At 38.8% G+C, this 13,146-nt stretch overlaps 1 protein-coding gene across 17 annotated transcripts in view; it reads left to right on the forward strand.

Annotated features, from left to right (window-relative positions):
- The window catches only part of SMG7 (SMG7 nonsense mediated mRNA decay factor), an 86,095-nt gene that overhangs the window by 25,179 nt on the left and 47,770 nt on the right, over positions 1 to 13,146 (forward strand). For 9 of the 17 annotated variants that reach the window (XM_042229185.2, XM_042229186.2, XM_027975945.3 and 6 more), the window contains exon 2: positions 7,376 to 7,514. The exons of the other annotated variants lie outside the window; for them this stretch is intronic. In XM_042229185.2, coding sequence (XP_042085119.1) covers positions 7,399 to 7,514 — 116 coding nt within the window. In that variant the 5' untranslated portion in view covers positions 7,376 to 7,398. The remainder of the gene's footprint in view (positions 1 to 7,375; positions 7,515 to 13,146) is intronic. 17 annotated transcript variants of the gene reach the window in all.

Consider the following 13,146-nt stretch of genomic DNA (forward strand, 5'->3'; position numbering starts at 1 on the left):
ACGATTATAACATTCTTTAGTAGCAGTGTTATAACCCACTCCAGTGTTCTTGCCTGGGGAATCCCAGGGATGACAGAGCCTGGTGGGCTGCCACCTATGGGGTCACACAGTCGGACACAACTGAAGCGACTTAGCAGCAGCAGCAGCAGTAGTATTATAAGGGTTCTAATTATCCTATATCCTTTCCTTCAATATTTGGTATTGATAATCTCTTTGATTTTCACCATTCTAATGCACATGCATTGGTATCTTGTAGACTTGCATTTTCAGATGACTAAAGATTTTGAGCACCTTTTATGTGATTATTGGCCATTTGCGTATCTTCTTTTGTAGTATCTAAATCATTAGCCCATTTTTCAAATTGGATTGTTTTATTACTGCTGCTGCTGCTGCTAAGTCACTTCAGTCGTGTCTGACTCTGTGCAATCCCATAGACTGCAGCCCAGCAGGCTCCCCCGTCCCTGGGATTCTCCAGGCAAGAACACTGGAGTGGGTTGCCATTTCCTTCTCCAGTCTTATTACTGAGTTCTCTTTAATATGTTTTGAGTGTAAAGCCTTTGTGTGTATTTATGTATACACATACACATTAGCCTGCTTTCTCACTTTTTTTAAATGGTCTATGTTAAATAGTAGAAGCTTTAAAAATTAAAGCTATTGAAAAGGCAAACTCTGAATAAAATCATAAGCAGTAATATATTCACAATGTAACTCTGAATATGTGAGTTTTTGAAAATCGAGGTCTGTATTGTATTATGGAATGATGACTAAGTGAAGTTTTAGGTTATCAGATAGGCAGATGATACCACTCTTAATGGCAGAAAGAGGAACTAAAGAGCCTCCTGATGAGGGTGAAAGAGGAGAGGGAAAAAACTGGCTTGAAACTTAACATTAAAAAAGGCTAAGGTCATGGCATCTGGTCTCATCACTTCATGGCAAATATAAGGCAAAATGTGGAAGCAGTGACAGATTTTATTTTCTTGGGCTCCAAAACCACTGCGGGCAGTTACTGAAGCCATGAAATTAAAAGATGCTTGTTCCTAGGAAGGAAACCTGTGTCAAACCTAGACAGTGTATTAAAAAGCTTTGCCAACAAAGGTATGTATAGTCAAAGCTATGGTTTTTCCAGTAGTCATATACAGATGTGAGAGTTGAACCATAAAGAAGTCTGAATGCTGAAGAATTGATGCTTTCAGAGTGTGGTGCTGGAGAAGACTCTAGTGCTTAAGAGTTCCTTGGACTGTAAGGAGATTAAACAAGTAAATCCTAAAGCATTTTGCCAACATCCATTGGATCATCAAAAAAAGCAAGATGAGTTCCAGAAAAATATCTACTTCTGCTTTATTGACTATGCCAAAGCCTTTGACTATGTGGATCGCAACAAACTGTGGAAAGTTCTTCAAGAGATGGGAATACCAGACCACCTTACCTGCCTCCTAAAAAATCTGTGTGCAGGTCAAGAAGCAACAGTTAGAACCGGACATGAACAACAGACTGGTTCCAAATCAGGAAAGGAGTATCTCAAGGCTGTATATTGTCACCCTACTTATTTAACTTGCTTGCAGAATACATCATGCAAAATGCCGGGCTGGATGAAGCACAAGCTGGAATCACATTTGCTGGGAGAAATATCAATAACCTCAGATACGCAGATTACACCACCCTTATGGCAGAAAGCAAAGAAGAACTAAAAAGTCTCTTGATGAAAGTGAAAGAGGAGAGTGAAAAAGTTGGCTTAAAATTCAACATTCAAAAAACTTAAATCATGGCATCTGGTCCCATCATTTCATGGCAAATAGATGGGGAAACAGTGGGAACAGTGGCAAACTTTATTTTAAGGGGCTCCAAAATCACTGCAGATGGTGACTGCAGCCATGAAATTAAAATATGCTTGCTCCTTGGAAGAAAAGCTATGACCAACCTAGACAGCATATTAAAAAGCAGAGATGTTACTTTGCTGACAGAGATCCATCTAGTCAAAGCTATGGTTTTTCCAGTAGTCATATATGGATGTGAGAGGTGAACTGTTAAGAAAGCTGAGTGCTGAAGAATTGATGCTTTTGAACTGTGGTGTTGGAGAGGACCTTTTGAGAGCCCCTTGGACTGCAAGGAGGTCAAACCAGTCCATCCTAAAGGAAATCAGTCCTGAATATTCATTGGAAGGACTGATGCTGAAGCTGAAACTCCAATACTTTGGCCACCTGCTGTGAAGAATGGACTCATAAGAAAAGAAGCCTGATGCTGGAAAAGATTGAAGGCAGAAGGAGAAGGGGATGACAGGATGAGATGGTTGGATGGCATCAGTGACTTGATGAACATGAGTTTCAGCAAGCTCTGGGAATTGGTGATGGACAGGAAAGCCTGGTGTGCCGCAGTCCATGGGGTCTCAAAGAGTTGGACATGACTGAGCAATGAACTGAACTGAATCCTAAAGTAAGTCAACCTTGGATATTCATTGGAAGGACTCAAGCTGAAGCTCCAATACTTTGGCCACCTGATGTGAAGAGCTGACTCTTTGGAAAAGACCCTGATACTGGGAAATACTGAAAGCAAAAGATGAAATGGTTAGATAGCATCACCAACTCAAATGGATATGAATTTGAGCAAACTCTGTGGAGGACAGAGGAGACTGGCATGCCGCAGTCCATGGGGTCACAAAGAGTTGGACATGACTTAGGGACTGAATAGCAACAGCAAGGTTCTGGAATTCTGATACACTTGGATTTGAACCTCAGTCCTAGCATTTACTACCTTTGTGATCTTGGGGAAGTTTCCTAAAATCTCTGAGTCTTTGTTTCTTTGTAAAACTGAGAAAATAGTAGTTACTTCAGGTTGCTATGAAAGTTAAATTGAGAATGGTTTATGTAATCCAGTTCCTGTCCTGAAGTTACTCAGGCCTCCCTAGAAGCCCCTCCAGAGAAGGCAATGACAACCCACTCCAGTACTCTTGCCTGGAAAACCCCATGGACGGAGGAGCCTGGTAGGCTGCGGTCTGTGGGGTTGCTAAGAGTCGGGCACGACTTAGCGACTTCACTTTCACTTTATGTAATCCACTTGCCATTCACCCTAGTCACTGATTATTAGTTGTCTTTCTGTATATAATTCACTTCAAGTTTTATTCTTTCATTCAGGGATCTTTTTGCCTTTTTTTTTTTTTTTTTTGGATTATATTTAAACAAACTCGTATAACCCCCTGTGGCATTCCTGAGACTTTGTTTTCAGCCTTTTTTTTTTTTTCCCCTCCATTGAATCCTCCTCTTGTTATTTGTCCTATTCCATCCCATAAAAGAACATATATTCCATCTTAAAAACTTGTGACCCTCACTTTGTTGCCTCTCCTGCCTAGAAAAAGGCATCTAAACTCAATTTTAGTCTCTGTTCCTTTCCTGCTGTTTTCCATTAATGTCAGTCCATGGGCTGATGCTCCCACTTCACTGCCCACATTGTTCCTAACGAGATCGGCAGTGACTTCCACATACTGAATCCAGTAGTCAGTTCTCAGGCCTCATTTTACTTGCTGCTTGAGCAGCACTTACTGATTCTACCTTGTTTTCTTGAAGCTCTTTCTTCATTTGGCTTCCACTACACCACAAAACTCTAACAAGTTTCCCTCCTTTCTCTATGGTCATTAATTGTCTTTTTATTATTCCCTTGTCATTTCTTGCCCTGTGCTGATGACTCCCAAGATGGATTTCTGTGGTTACATATCTTTCCTTTAAATGTCAGATTCTTTAATAACTGCTAGTATACATTCACATGGATGTATAATGTCTTAAAGTTATCATCATCGTAAAAAAACAATAGCAGGTGGTTTATATAACACCATGTGCCAAGCATTATTGTCCAAAATGAACTCTTTACCCTATTTTTATCTTTAGCTAGTAAATGACAAATCCTCATGAATCATTTTTGATTCCTGCCTCTCTCTCTCTGTTTAAAATTTCACTCAGCAAACCCTGTTGGTCAAAGTCCAGTCACATTTTATTCTCTCCATTGCTGCCTACTGGTTCAAGCCAGTAAATTCTTGACATAGTGGCTCAGTGGAACATGTTAAAATCGAGGTTAGGTTATGGAGCTTCTTTGCTCAGAATGTCCAAAGGTGTTCCCTCTCTCAGACTATCTAGGTGAAGTTGGATGACTGGTCATCCAGTGGCTCAGTGTCCTGAATAGTCCAAGATGGCCTCACTCAAATGTCGGAGCTGTCAACTGGGATGCCTGTGATAGGTGGGAAAATGGGGTCTCCTCTTTCCAAGTTGTCTGTCTCCTCTGCTTCGTAACATTTTGAAGGCATTACAGAAGGGCAAGCCCAGATGCACAGGGGCTTGTCAAGCTTCCATTTGTGTCTCACTTCTGAAGTATTGGCCAGAGTAAGTCACACGGCCAACCCCAAGGTCACTGTGTGAAGAGAGTTCACAATGGTGCAGATGCCAGGAGGGGTATGATTCATGTCTGCTGTAGGCCCTCTATGATTTGTATCAGATTTGTTAGATTGTTTGATTATAATGCATCACCCCTTTCTTTAGACAAATAGATAAATAATAAAGAGAAAAGGAACCTGACTAGATAAACTGATGTCTGGAAGTACAGGTTAAATAATGGTTCTTGGGTGAAAAAGTCAGATTTGACTTTTTTATATATCTCTTAAATTTCGGACACTACAGAAGTAGAAATTTCTAGATATACCATAATAATGTACAGATTATTTTATAGTTAAATCAGACTGTTGCTGGCTGAGTTAATTAAGTTGTCCATATCCATGTTATATTCCAGATTGGGAAGTTGTACTTTACTTTTCCCTAACCTAAATTTATATGGTGTTTTACATAAAGAACTGTTACTGTTTCTTTTTCCAACATTATATTAGTTTCTTGCTTACCTGTTAAGGGATATAGTCACACCCTTATTTTCTTCAGGTCAGCTCTTTATACTTTGTCTTGTCATGCTGTCCCCATGTCAGGTTATTTTTCTCTTTGCATTTCCAGTAAATTTGATTGGCTGTTATTTACATTGAAACTCATTTTAATTCTAATGTCTACTCAGATTTTTACTTTCATTTCCCTGTCTTTGGAATTCTGTTAACCTTCTCTTAAAAGTATATATAGGAACTCCTAGTGGTCCAGTGACTAAGACTTGGCACTTCCACTGCCATCGACCCGGCTTCAGTCTCTGGTCTGGGAGACTGAGATACCACAAGCCACATGTTATGTACAAGCATTGATAACTTCATTATTTCTTAAAGAGTGGTCTTACCTGACCATTTGTTTATTGTGATACTGGTATTATTAAAATTTTCTTTATTTTTCCTTGTAGAAGGCATTTAGTTATTCATTTTAATGTGTTAAATAAATAGTTTATATCATCTTGTATTTTATTTCAGGAAGATAAAAGCATTGTTGCAAAGAATGTCTTTTTTTTTTAAGTGTTGAATCCAATAGGGTTGAAAACCACGTTCCTGGCCTACATCATCTAATAGAATAAATAATCTCTAGTGCAGGAAATGTGTGAATGAATAACTTCATCATAGTGCTGTGAGTGCTGTTATAGAAGTGGGCATTAAGATTCACTGGGAATGCTGGGCCAAGCCAAGTCCCTCTTACAGGAGTTGCTGAGTCTTAAAATACAAAAAGGGGTTAACCAGACAAAGAAGGAAGGGGAAAGGCATTTCAGGTTGAGTGAAAGCATGAATCAAGGTGCAGTGGGGCAAAACAGCAGGGAACTAAAAGTAATTTGGTTTTATTGGGTCCTAACATATATAGTTGGAAGCTATGAGACTTAACATGCTGAACCAGTGAACTTAGGTTTTGTCATGAGGTATTTTCTCCTAGTCTTTTCCACTAAAGTACAAATAAAGTCACAGGTGATTAAATATATGTGTTGGAAGTATGGAGCCAGAGTCTGCATAGACCTCCTGCATGTTTGAGATTTCTCTTAATACTTGATGTTTATTGTTTAAAATTGTGAATAACTTTGTTTTCTATTCTAGAATCAATTAATGTGCATTCTTAGCTTCAATTTCCTAATTTTAAAATGAGGATAATAATAGCAATTACATCTTAGGATTGTTGGGAAGATTAATAATACCTATAATGACAATAATGACAATAATAACAGTTTTTGAGGGCTTATATAACAAGAACAATCCTAGAGGTTTTACTTCTGTTACCTCATTTAATCCTCAGAACATCTCACTGAAGTGGGTACTTTTATTATCTCCTTCTTACTGCTGATAAAATTAAGGCATAGAGAAGTAATTTTCCTAAAGTTACACAGCTAGTAAATAGCAGAATGAGGTTTGAACCCAGGCAGTCTGAATATGATACTTAACTATGACATTTTATTTTCCCATTCTGTGAGATCAGTGTGTAAAGCATTTAGTATAGAATCTGCCACGTAATAATTTTAAATGTAAGCTGTTATCAGTATTTAATAATAACTACTCAATTTATTTTGCCCAAATCTTTAAGTTAAATTGGTGTCTGAAAGAAATTGTGCAAGTGGCTTGAGTTATTCCCAGCATGCCATTGAGTACAGTGTGATATCTAAGCCCATGCCTTTAACCACTACCTTCTACTGCTTCCTCTTTCCTGTTGGGCTGTCTCCACATTAGAATTTAAATCTGGTAGGAGCTATAATGTTTTTTTCATCATTGTCTACCTGGTCCTTAACACTGTTTAGTACAGAGAAATAACCAAATTATTATTCATTAGTGGTTCATAGGTGGTGCTAGTGGTAAAGAACCCATCTGCCAATGCAGGAGACTTGAGAGACGCAGGTTCAATCCCTGGGTTGGGAAGATCCCTTGAAGAAGGGCATGGCAACCAGTATTCTTGCCTGGAGAATCCCATGGACAGAGGGGCTTGGTGGGCCACAAGTCCATAGGGTCGCAAAAAGTCGGACAGGACTAAAGCGACTTAGCATGCAGACGTTGTGCATTGAGTGACTGAACATCTAAATACCTACCTTTTAGCTGGTCTCAGAATGTAAGCTTTTTTGTACCTTCTATAATTGTGGTTTAATTGCTTTACATGGTTTTCCTTCCATACGTAGTCCAGTTTGGACCAGCCATCTGCTCCTGAACCTTGGTACCACAAGAACCTTTCTGGGTAACTGATACCTGTTTGTCCTTTAGAGATCACTCAGCTTTCAGGCAGGGAGATTAGAATAACAGTTGGATACCAAACTAGAATTTTAGATATATACAAAACAGAATTTTAAAATGTGTACTCTCAGAAACTAAATATAAAAAGGAAAAAAGCCATGATATCTTTCCTTTTGCCTTTGACATTGATCATTTTAAAGAGAAAATAATATAACTTTCTTCAAGAGGGTTCTCTGTTATTGTGGGTTAACTCATATTTTCCTCCTCTCCTCTATCTAGAATGTCTTAAACCATTCTACCTTATGAGAAATTGGATGTTCTTGCAGATAGTCATTGTGGGAGAAAACGTTTCATTTAAGTCCCAGATGAGGACCGGAAACTTGAAATCAGAGGAGCATCTGAAATCAAGTAATATTAGGTAGGATAAAAATTACAAGGGATTTCTACATGTTTGTATTCCTTTTAGAGATATGTTAAAGTACTCACATACTGTGAACACTAGTAGAAGAATTAGAAGCTTTCGGAAGCATTTGATATTGGCCGGAATGGGGGAGGGAGTACTAACGATTTTTTTGTTTTAACTTATGCAGCCTAATAAGAACCTTGTGTCTTTACTTTGTCATGAGCATTTATATCTTACAGTCCAAAGAAAAATTTTAAACATTAGTAACGTAAATGTAAATTTTATGTTTGTGTATGTGGTCTCTGAATGTTTATGGCAAGCAGAGGGGATTTATCTTGTGGTGGACTATCCTTTAGAATAAAAATTCCTGTTTTGGATTACGTATATAGCAGTTCATTTGAATACAAGGAGCCTCAGTTCTTGCTTCTGTTATGTTAGCCTGCATACAGTCAGGCCTTCAAGATGCCTGTAGAAATAGGTATATGGTGGTGTGCAAGAGAAGTCCTCTCCAACCACACAGTGAGCTGGTAACTCTTCTCACAGTGGCTTGTATCAGTTTAAATGATAGTGTGAAGGTGCTTGGGGTCAGAGATGAGACTTTTAAATGTGAAGTACTGATTGTCCCTACAAGTTGATACCATGACAGAGGCAACTAGAGCCAGGCCATTCCAGAAGCCTTGCTTTGTTGTGTAATGCTTATGAGCTCTAAAACTAGACTGCAGGGTGGAACCAAACTGCCACTTTCCAGTCGTGTGATTTGGGGCAGGTTATTTAACTTTTTCCTCATCAGAAAAATGGGAATAGTACTGTTACTTACCTGATAGATTTCTTGTGAGAATTAAAGGTTTAATAGTATATTGTCGCACATAAACTGCACCTGCAAATAGTAAATGGTCACCTGTACTATTATGTAAGCCACTGCTTACTTCTTAGGAGATGAGCTTCGATGGCGTTCTGTAATTCATGCTTTGCTCGATGTGCTGTCGTGTCAGGCTTTTAACTGTTTGCCTAAGCTGTGTGCTCAAAGCTAATGTTTAGAGAGGAGAAAAGTGTGTTTGCGGATCCAACTTTAAACTGTATTCCTTTAAGTTTTATATAATCAAAACTGATGTTTGAGGAGAAACAAAAAATACAATAATGTAAGTCCTTTGCAATTTTTGCATATTAATCTCTTGTTTTTATTTTCTGTGCATACTAGAATGTGGTCATTACAACATTCAGGTTCTCTTGTTACTTAGCATTACGTGGTGATAGATGACCCAGGATTTTTTACCTCCACCTTGGAACATTGCCGTCTTGAACCTAGTATGTTGCTTCAGAAAGGATCCTATGTCAGTGACTCAAAAGTAATTTGGTGGTCACTGAAGTATTCATGTCACAGGTTAACCCTCTCTCTTGGAGTTGTCTCAATGGACATGAATTTGAGCAAACTCCAGGCGATAGTGAAGGACAGGGAAGCCTGGCGTGCTGCAGTCCATAGCCAAAGAGTCAGACATGACTTAGTGACTCAACAACAACAACTTGGAGTTATCACCTATGTTCCTGTATGAAACTTACCTGTTTTGTTTATTCCTGGTGGCAACTCTGAAAGGGAGCTTGTATCCTTGTTTTATAGATGAGGAAGATGAGGTTTCTTGAAACTCCAAGGTAGCACTATTACTATAAACCCAGATTCAGACCTAAGTCTTTTTTCCTATGTATCATTTTGTGTTACATAAAATTGCCTTAGGATGATACACATTTTACCATTCATTAATTCAACAAAATTGTAGTGAACAGCTGTGACATACCAGGCATTATTCAGAGTGCTGGGGATATAGTCCTGAACACTATCTTTTCACGTTTTTTCGTCGTGTGTGATCTGTACTATACTCATCACTTTTTCTCAGCTCTTTTGCCTGTTCGTTTTGTTATTATGCCATAGGTTCACCATTCTCCTCAGTTAATCTCCCTCTTACTTTTAGACACTGGTCTGATCTCCTGCTTTATCTCCAAACTTGAGGCGGTGTAGCAGTGAATTCTCTGGACATCTTTCCACCCTGCCCCACTCCCAAATTTTCCTAGCACAATTCTTTCTAATGCTACTTTCCTTCAATTTCATCCTCTTTTGAAAGCTAGTCTTGCGTCCTGTCTTTTTCATATTCTCATGTCTTTCCATCTTTTCCAGAAGCATGCTGTATCACTCTTGTTCTTTCCTGTATCTTCAACCTATTCATTTCCGCTAGCTTCTTTTCTTCATTCTAAACATGCTCAAGTCTCTCCCATTGGAAAAAAAGAAACTTTTACCCGTGGCCCCCTTTTATTTCTCTTCACAGCCCAGTGTCTTAAGAGTTGACTGAAACTTCTCCCTCTTACTTGTTCCTCATTCTCCCTACAGTTTGACATTGTTTCTTTCTCTGACAAGGCAGTTATTAACCCTTACTGCACTAAATCCAGCACACCCTCCAGTCCTTAGAGTACTTATCTACTGCCTGTGATATTGTTGACTACCCTTTGTTTATCCTCTTCTTTTGCCCTCCTGTGCCTGTGAGTTTCTTCTTGGTGTTCTTCATTCTTTTATCTGCCTGTTAAGAATGAAGATAGGGAACTCGCTCCACCCTTCTGCCTTTCTGGGCAATTACAGCTACTCCCATGGTTTTAGCTGCCATCTGTGTGCTGATCACTCCAGCATTGTGTCCGTAGTCTTAATGTCTCCCCTGTGCATGACACTCATCTCTTCTTAAGTGTCTGCTTGCTCACCGCCACTTAGTCAGATACCCAGATGTGCAAGGCAAGAATTTGGGAATGATTTTAGATGGTTTCCTCTGCTTTATTTTCTGCTGATTTTACTTCCAAATATTTTTGAATCTAGGCATTTCCATCCGTTCATGCTTCCACTTCATTTCCATCCATTCATTTCCTTCACTTCCTTACCTCCAGTCTTGCCCTTTTAAACCCATCTTCCATGCATCTTGTTGTAATCATTTAAAAAGGCAATTCTGACAATGCTGTACCCCTGCTTAAAACCCAGCATAGATTTCCTAGTAGTTAAAAGACAGAACCTGAGCTCCTTAACATGTCATCCACAGCCTCACAGTCTGCAGTCTGCTGTGATTCTCCGGCTCATCTGTAGCTTCCTGCCCTGCATTTGATGCGTCAGTCTACCTCCTTCACTGGCTTAGCTTTGTTTTTCTTTTGTGATATTTTCTCTGCCTGGAAGAGTAATTCCTTCTCATGCTTTGAGATTCCTAGACCAGAATTGAGCCTTTATAAAACTAGGTACACATGTTCAAATAGTACAGATTATTGAGTGAATGTTGTAATACAGAGCAGTGGAGTGTCAGGAGATTTGAAAGCTTGTGCCAGACAGTGAAGTGCCACAGAGAGAGAAAGCAAGTTAGTAGTTTTATTATCTCTTACTGAGAAGCTCCTTTAGGAGCAGCATTTCCTTAGGTCTTATTTTTCTATGTGAGATCCAACAGTAGAGCAGCACGATTTATTTTTTTCTGATGCTAAAGCTGAAACTCCAGTACTTTGGCCACCTCATGCGAAGAGTTGACTCATTGGAAAAGACCCTGATGCTGGGAGGGATTGGGGGCAGGAGAAGGGGATGACAGGATGAGATGGCTGGATGGCATCACCGACTCGATGGACATGAGTTTGGGTAAACTCCGGGAGTTGGTGATGGACAGGGAGGCCTGGTGTGCTGCAGTTCATGGGGTCACAAAGAGTCAGACGCGACTCAGCAACTAAACTGAACTGAATACCGTGAGACTTGGTGTTACCTTAAAGATCTCAGGAATGTCCGTGAGACTTGGTGTTACCTTAAAGGTCTCAGGAATGTGTGTGTGTGTGTGCATCTGAATTTGTAAGCACATACTTGCCTTCTAGTGTCTACTCTCTGACCTGTTATTTAACACAAATAATTATCATCAGGTTATTATGTTTATGGTCATAACTGATGGCTACTCGTATCCTGAATACTCCTTAGTACTTTATGGAAATAAGTAAATTATCTTGAAATAAGACGTGCTATGGCTTTTATTAAATTTCAAAAAAAAAAAAAAAATTAGTGTTGCCTCCCAAAACAAGAGACTAATTCACCTCTCCTCAACTGTGAGTTTAGAGGACATTGGCTTATATATTCCTATGTTCTTCTCAGAGATGGAAGGGGCTTTGTCCAGGTGAAAGGAATCTTCCACTCTATTTACCCCTAACTTGGAAATATCTTGTATATTTTTAAGCCATGAATATAATGTGTGATCTTGAGAGATTATTCTGTATTCGTTACCTTGCATTGTTGTATCAGTGGTATGTATAATCAAGCTATTTGTTAAAGAAAATTACCATTAACTAGTTTTCTCCTCTAGTGACATTATTAAAAAAACTACTGTAAAATGTTTAATTTTTGAAAGCCCCAGTTCTCTAGGCTTTTATTATCAAACATTCCTTTCCCCCCTTCCCCACCCCCCGCCCCCCTTACAATCTTGTATAAGAGAAGAACTGTGATGCAGTGGTTAGGAGTTAGCCTCTGGAATCAGTGTGTTGAATTGCTGCCTCTACTACTTGCTAACTTGATGACCTTGGGCATGTTACTTAACCTCTATATCCTTAGGTTTCTTCAGCTATAAAGTGGGAGCAGTAATAGTACATAGTGAGGGTTAAATGATTACTTTATGGCAAACCCTTACTTTAGAACAATGTGGCAATAATAAGTGCTAAATGTAGTGTTAGCTATTTTAGTGTACCTAGTGCATTAGAGGAGAAGGCAGTGGCGCCCCACTCCAGTACTCTTGCCTGGAGAATCCCATGGACGGAGGAGCCTGGTAGGCTGCAGTCCATGGGGTCGCTAAGAGTTAGACACGACTGAGCGACTTCACTTTCACTTTTCACTTTCATGCATTGGAGAAGGAAATGGCAACCAACTCCAGTGTTCTTGCCTGGAGAATCTGGGGACAACAGAGCCTGGTGGGCTGCCGTCTATGAGGTCGCACAGAGTCAGACACGACTGAAGTGACTTAGCAGCAACAGCAGTGCATTAGAATGTGTTAAATGTATTTATAGATACTGATTCTCACCCATGGTCTCCAAGAATATTGTTTCAGATGGTTGGCTTTAAACATATTTGGTTATCACTGAATGTTTCAGATTTTGTTTAGCCTTTAAATGGCTTTTTTTTCTTGTTTGATAGAAGTGCTTAATTTTTATTATTTACAAACAGACAATATATTTAGTATTTTGAAAGCTTTATATTTTAAATAGTGCTGTTTTATTACTGAAGGCATGATGATTTTAATTCTCAGATTCTTCATTCTTTTTTATTAATTCCTTCAGCTTAAAGTAAGAATAAAAAAGAATTCATGTGGCCACACCTTCTAGAAGCCAAGAGGAAACTTTTGAAAATTAGTATCTCTTTATATAAGCATTGTAGTATTAATCTTTAATAATATTGATCTTTAACAAAACCAACAGGTCGTTGAGGTATAGTATTTTCTGTTTATAAAAAAAGTAAAATAAGTAGACAATTTTGTGCTAATGTTTGTGAAAGCAGTTGATTTAAGATCACATATCTGTTGATTTCTTATATATTGTACACCATCGAAAAAAACTTATTTTTAAACAGTCTTCTCTGTGACATTATGATGTCAACAAATAAAAATCTTTATTC

The sequence above is a fragment of the Ovis aries genome, chromosome 12 (assembly GCF_016772045.2).
Source record: "Ovis aries strain OAR_USU_Benz2616 breed Rambouillet chromosome 12, ARS-UI_Ramb_v3.0, whole genome shotgun sequence".
In the NCBI taxonomy this organism is placed as follows: Eukaryota; Metazoa; Chordata; class Mammalia; order Artiodactyla; family Bovidae; genus Ovis; species Ovis aries.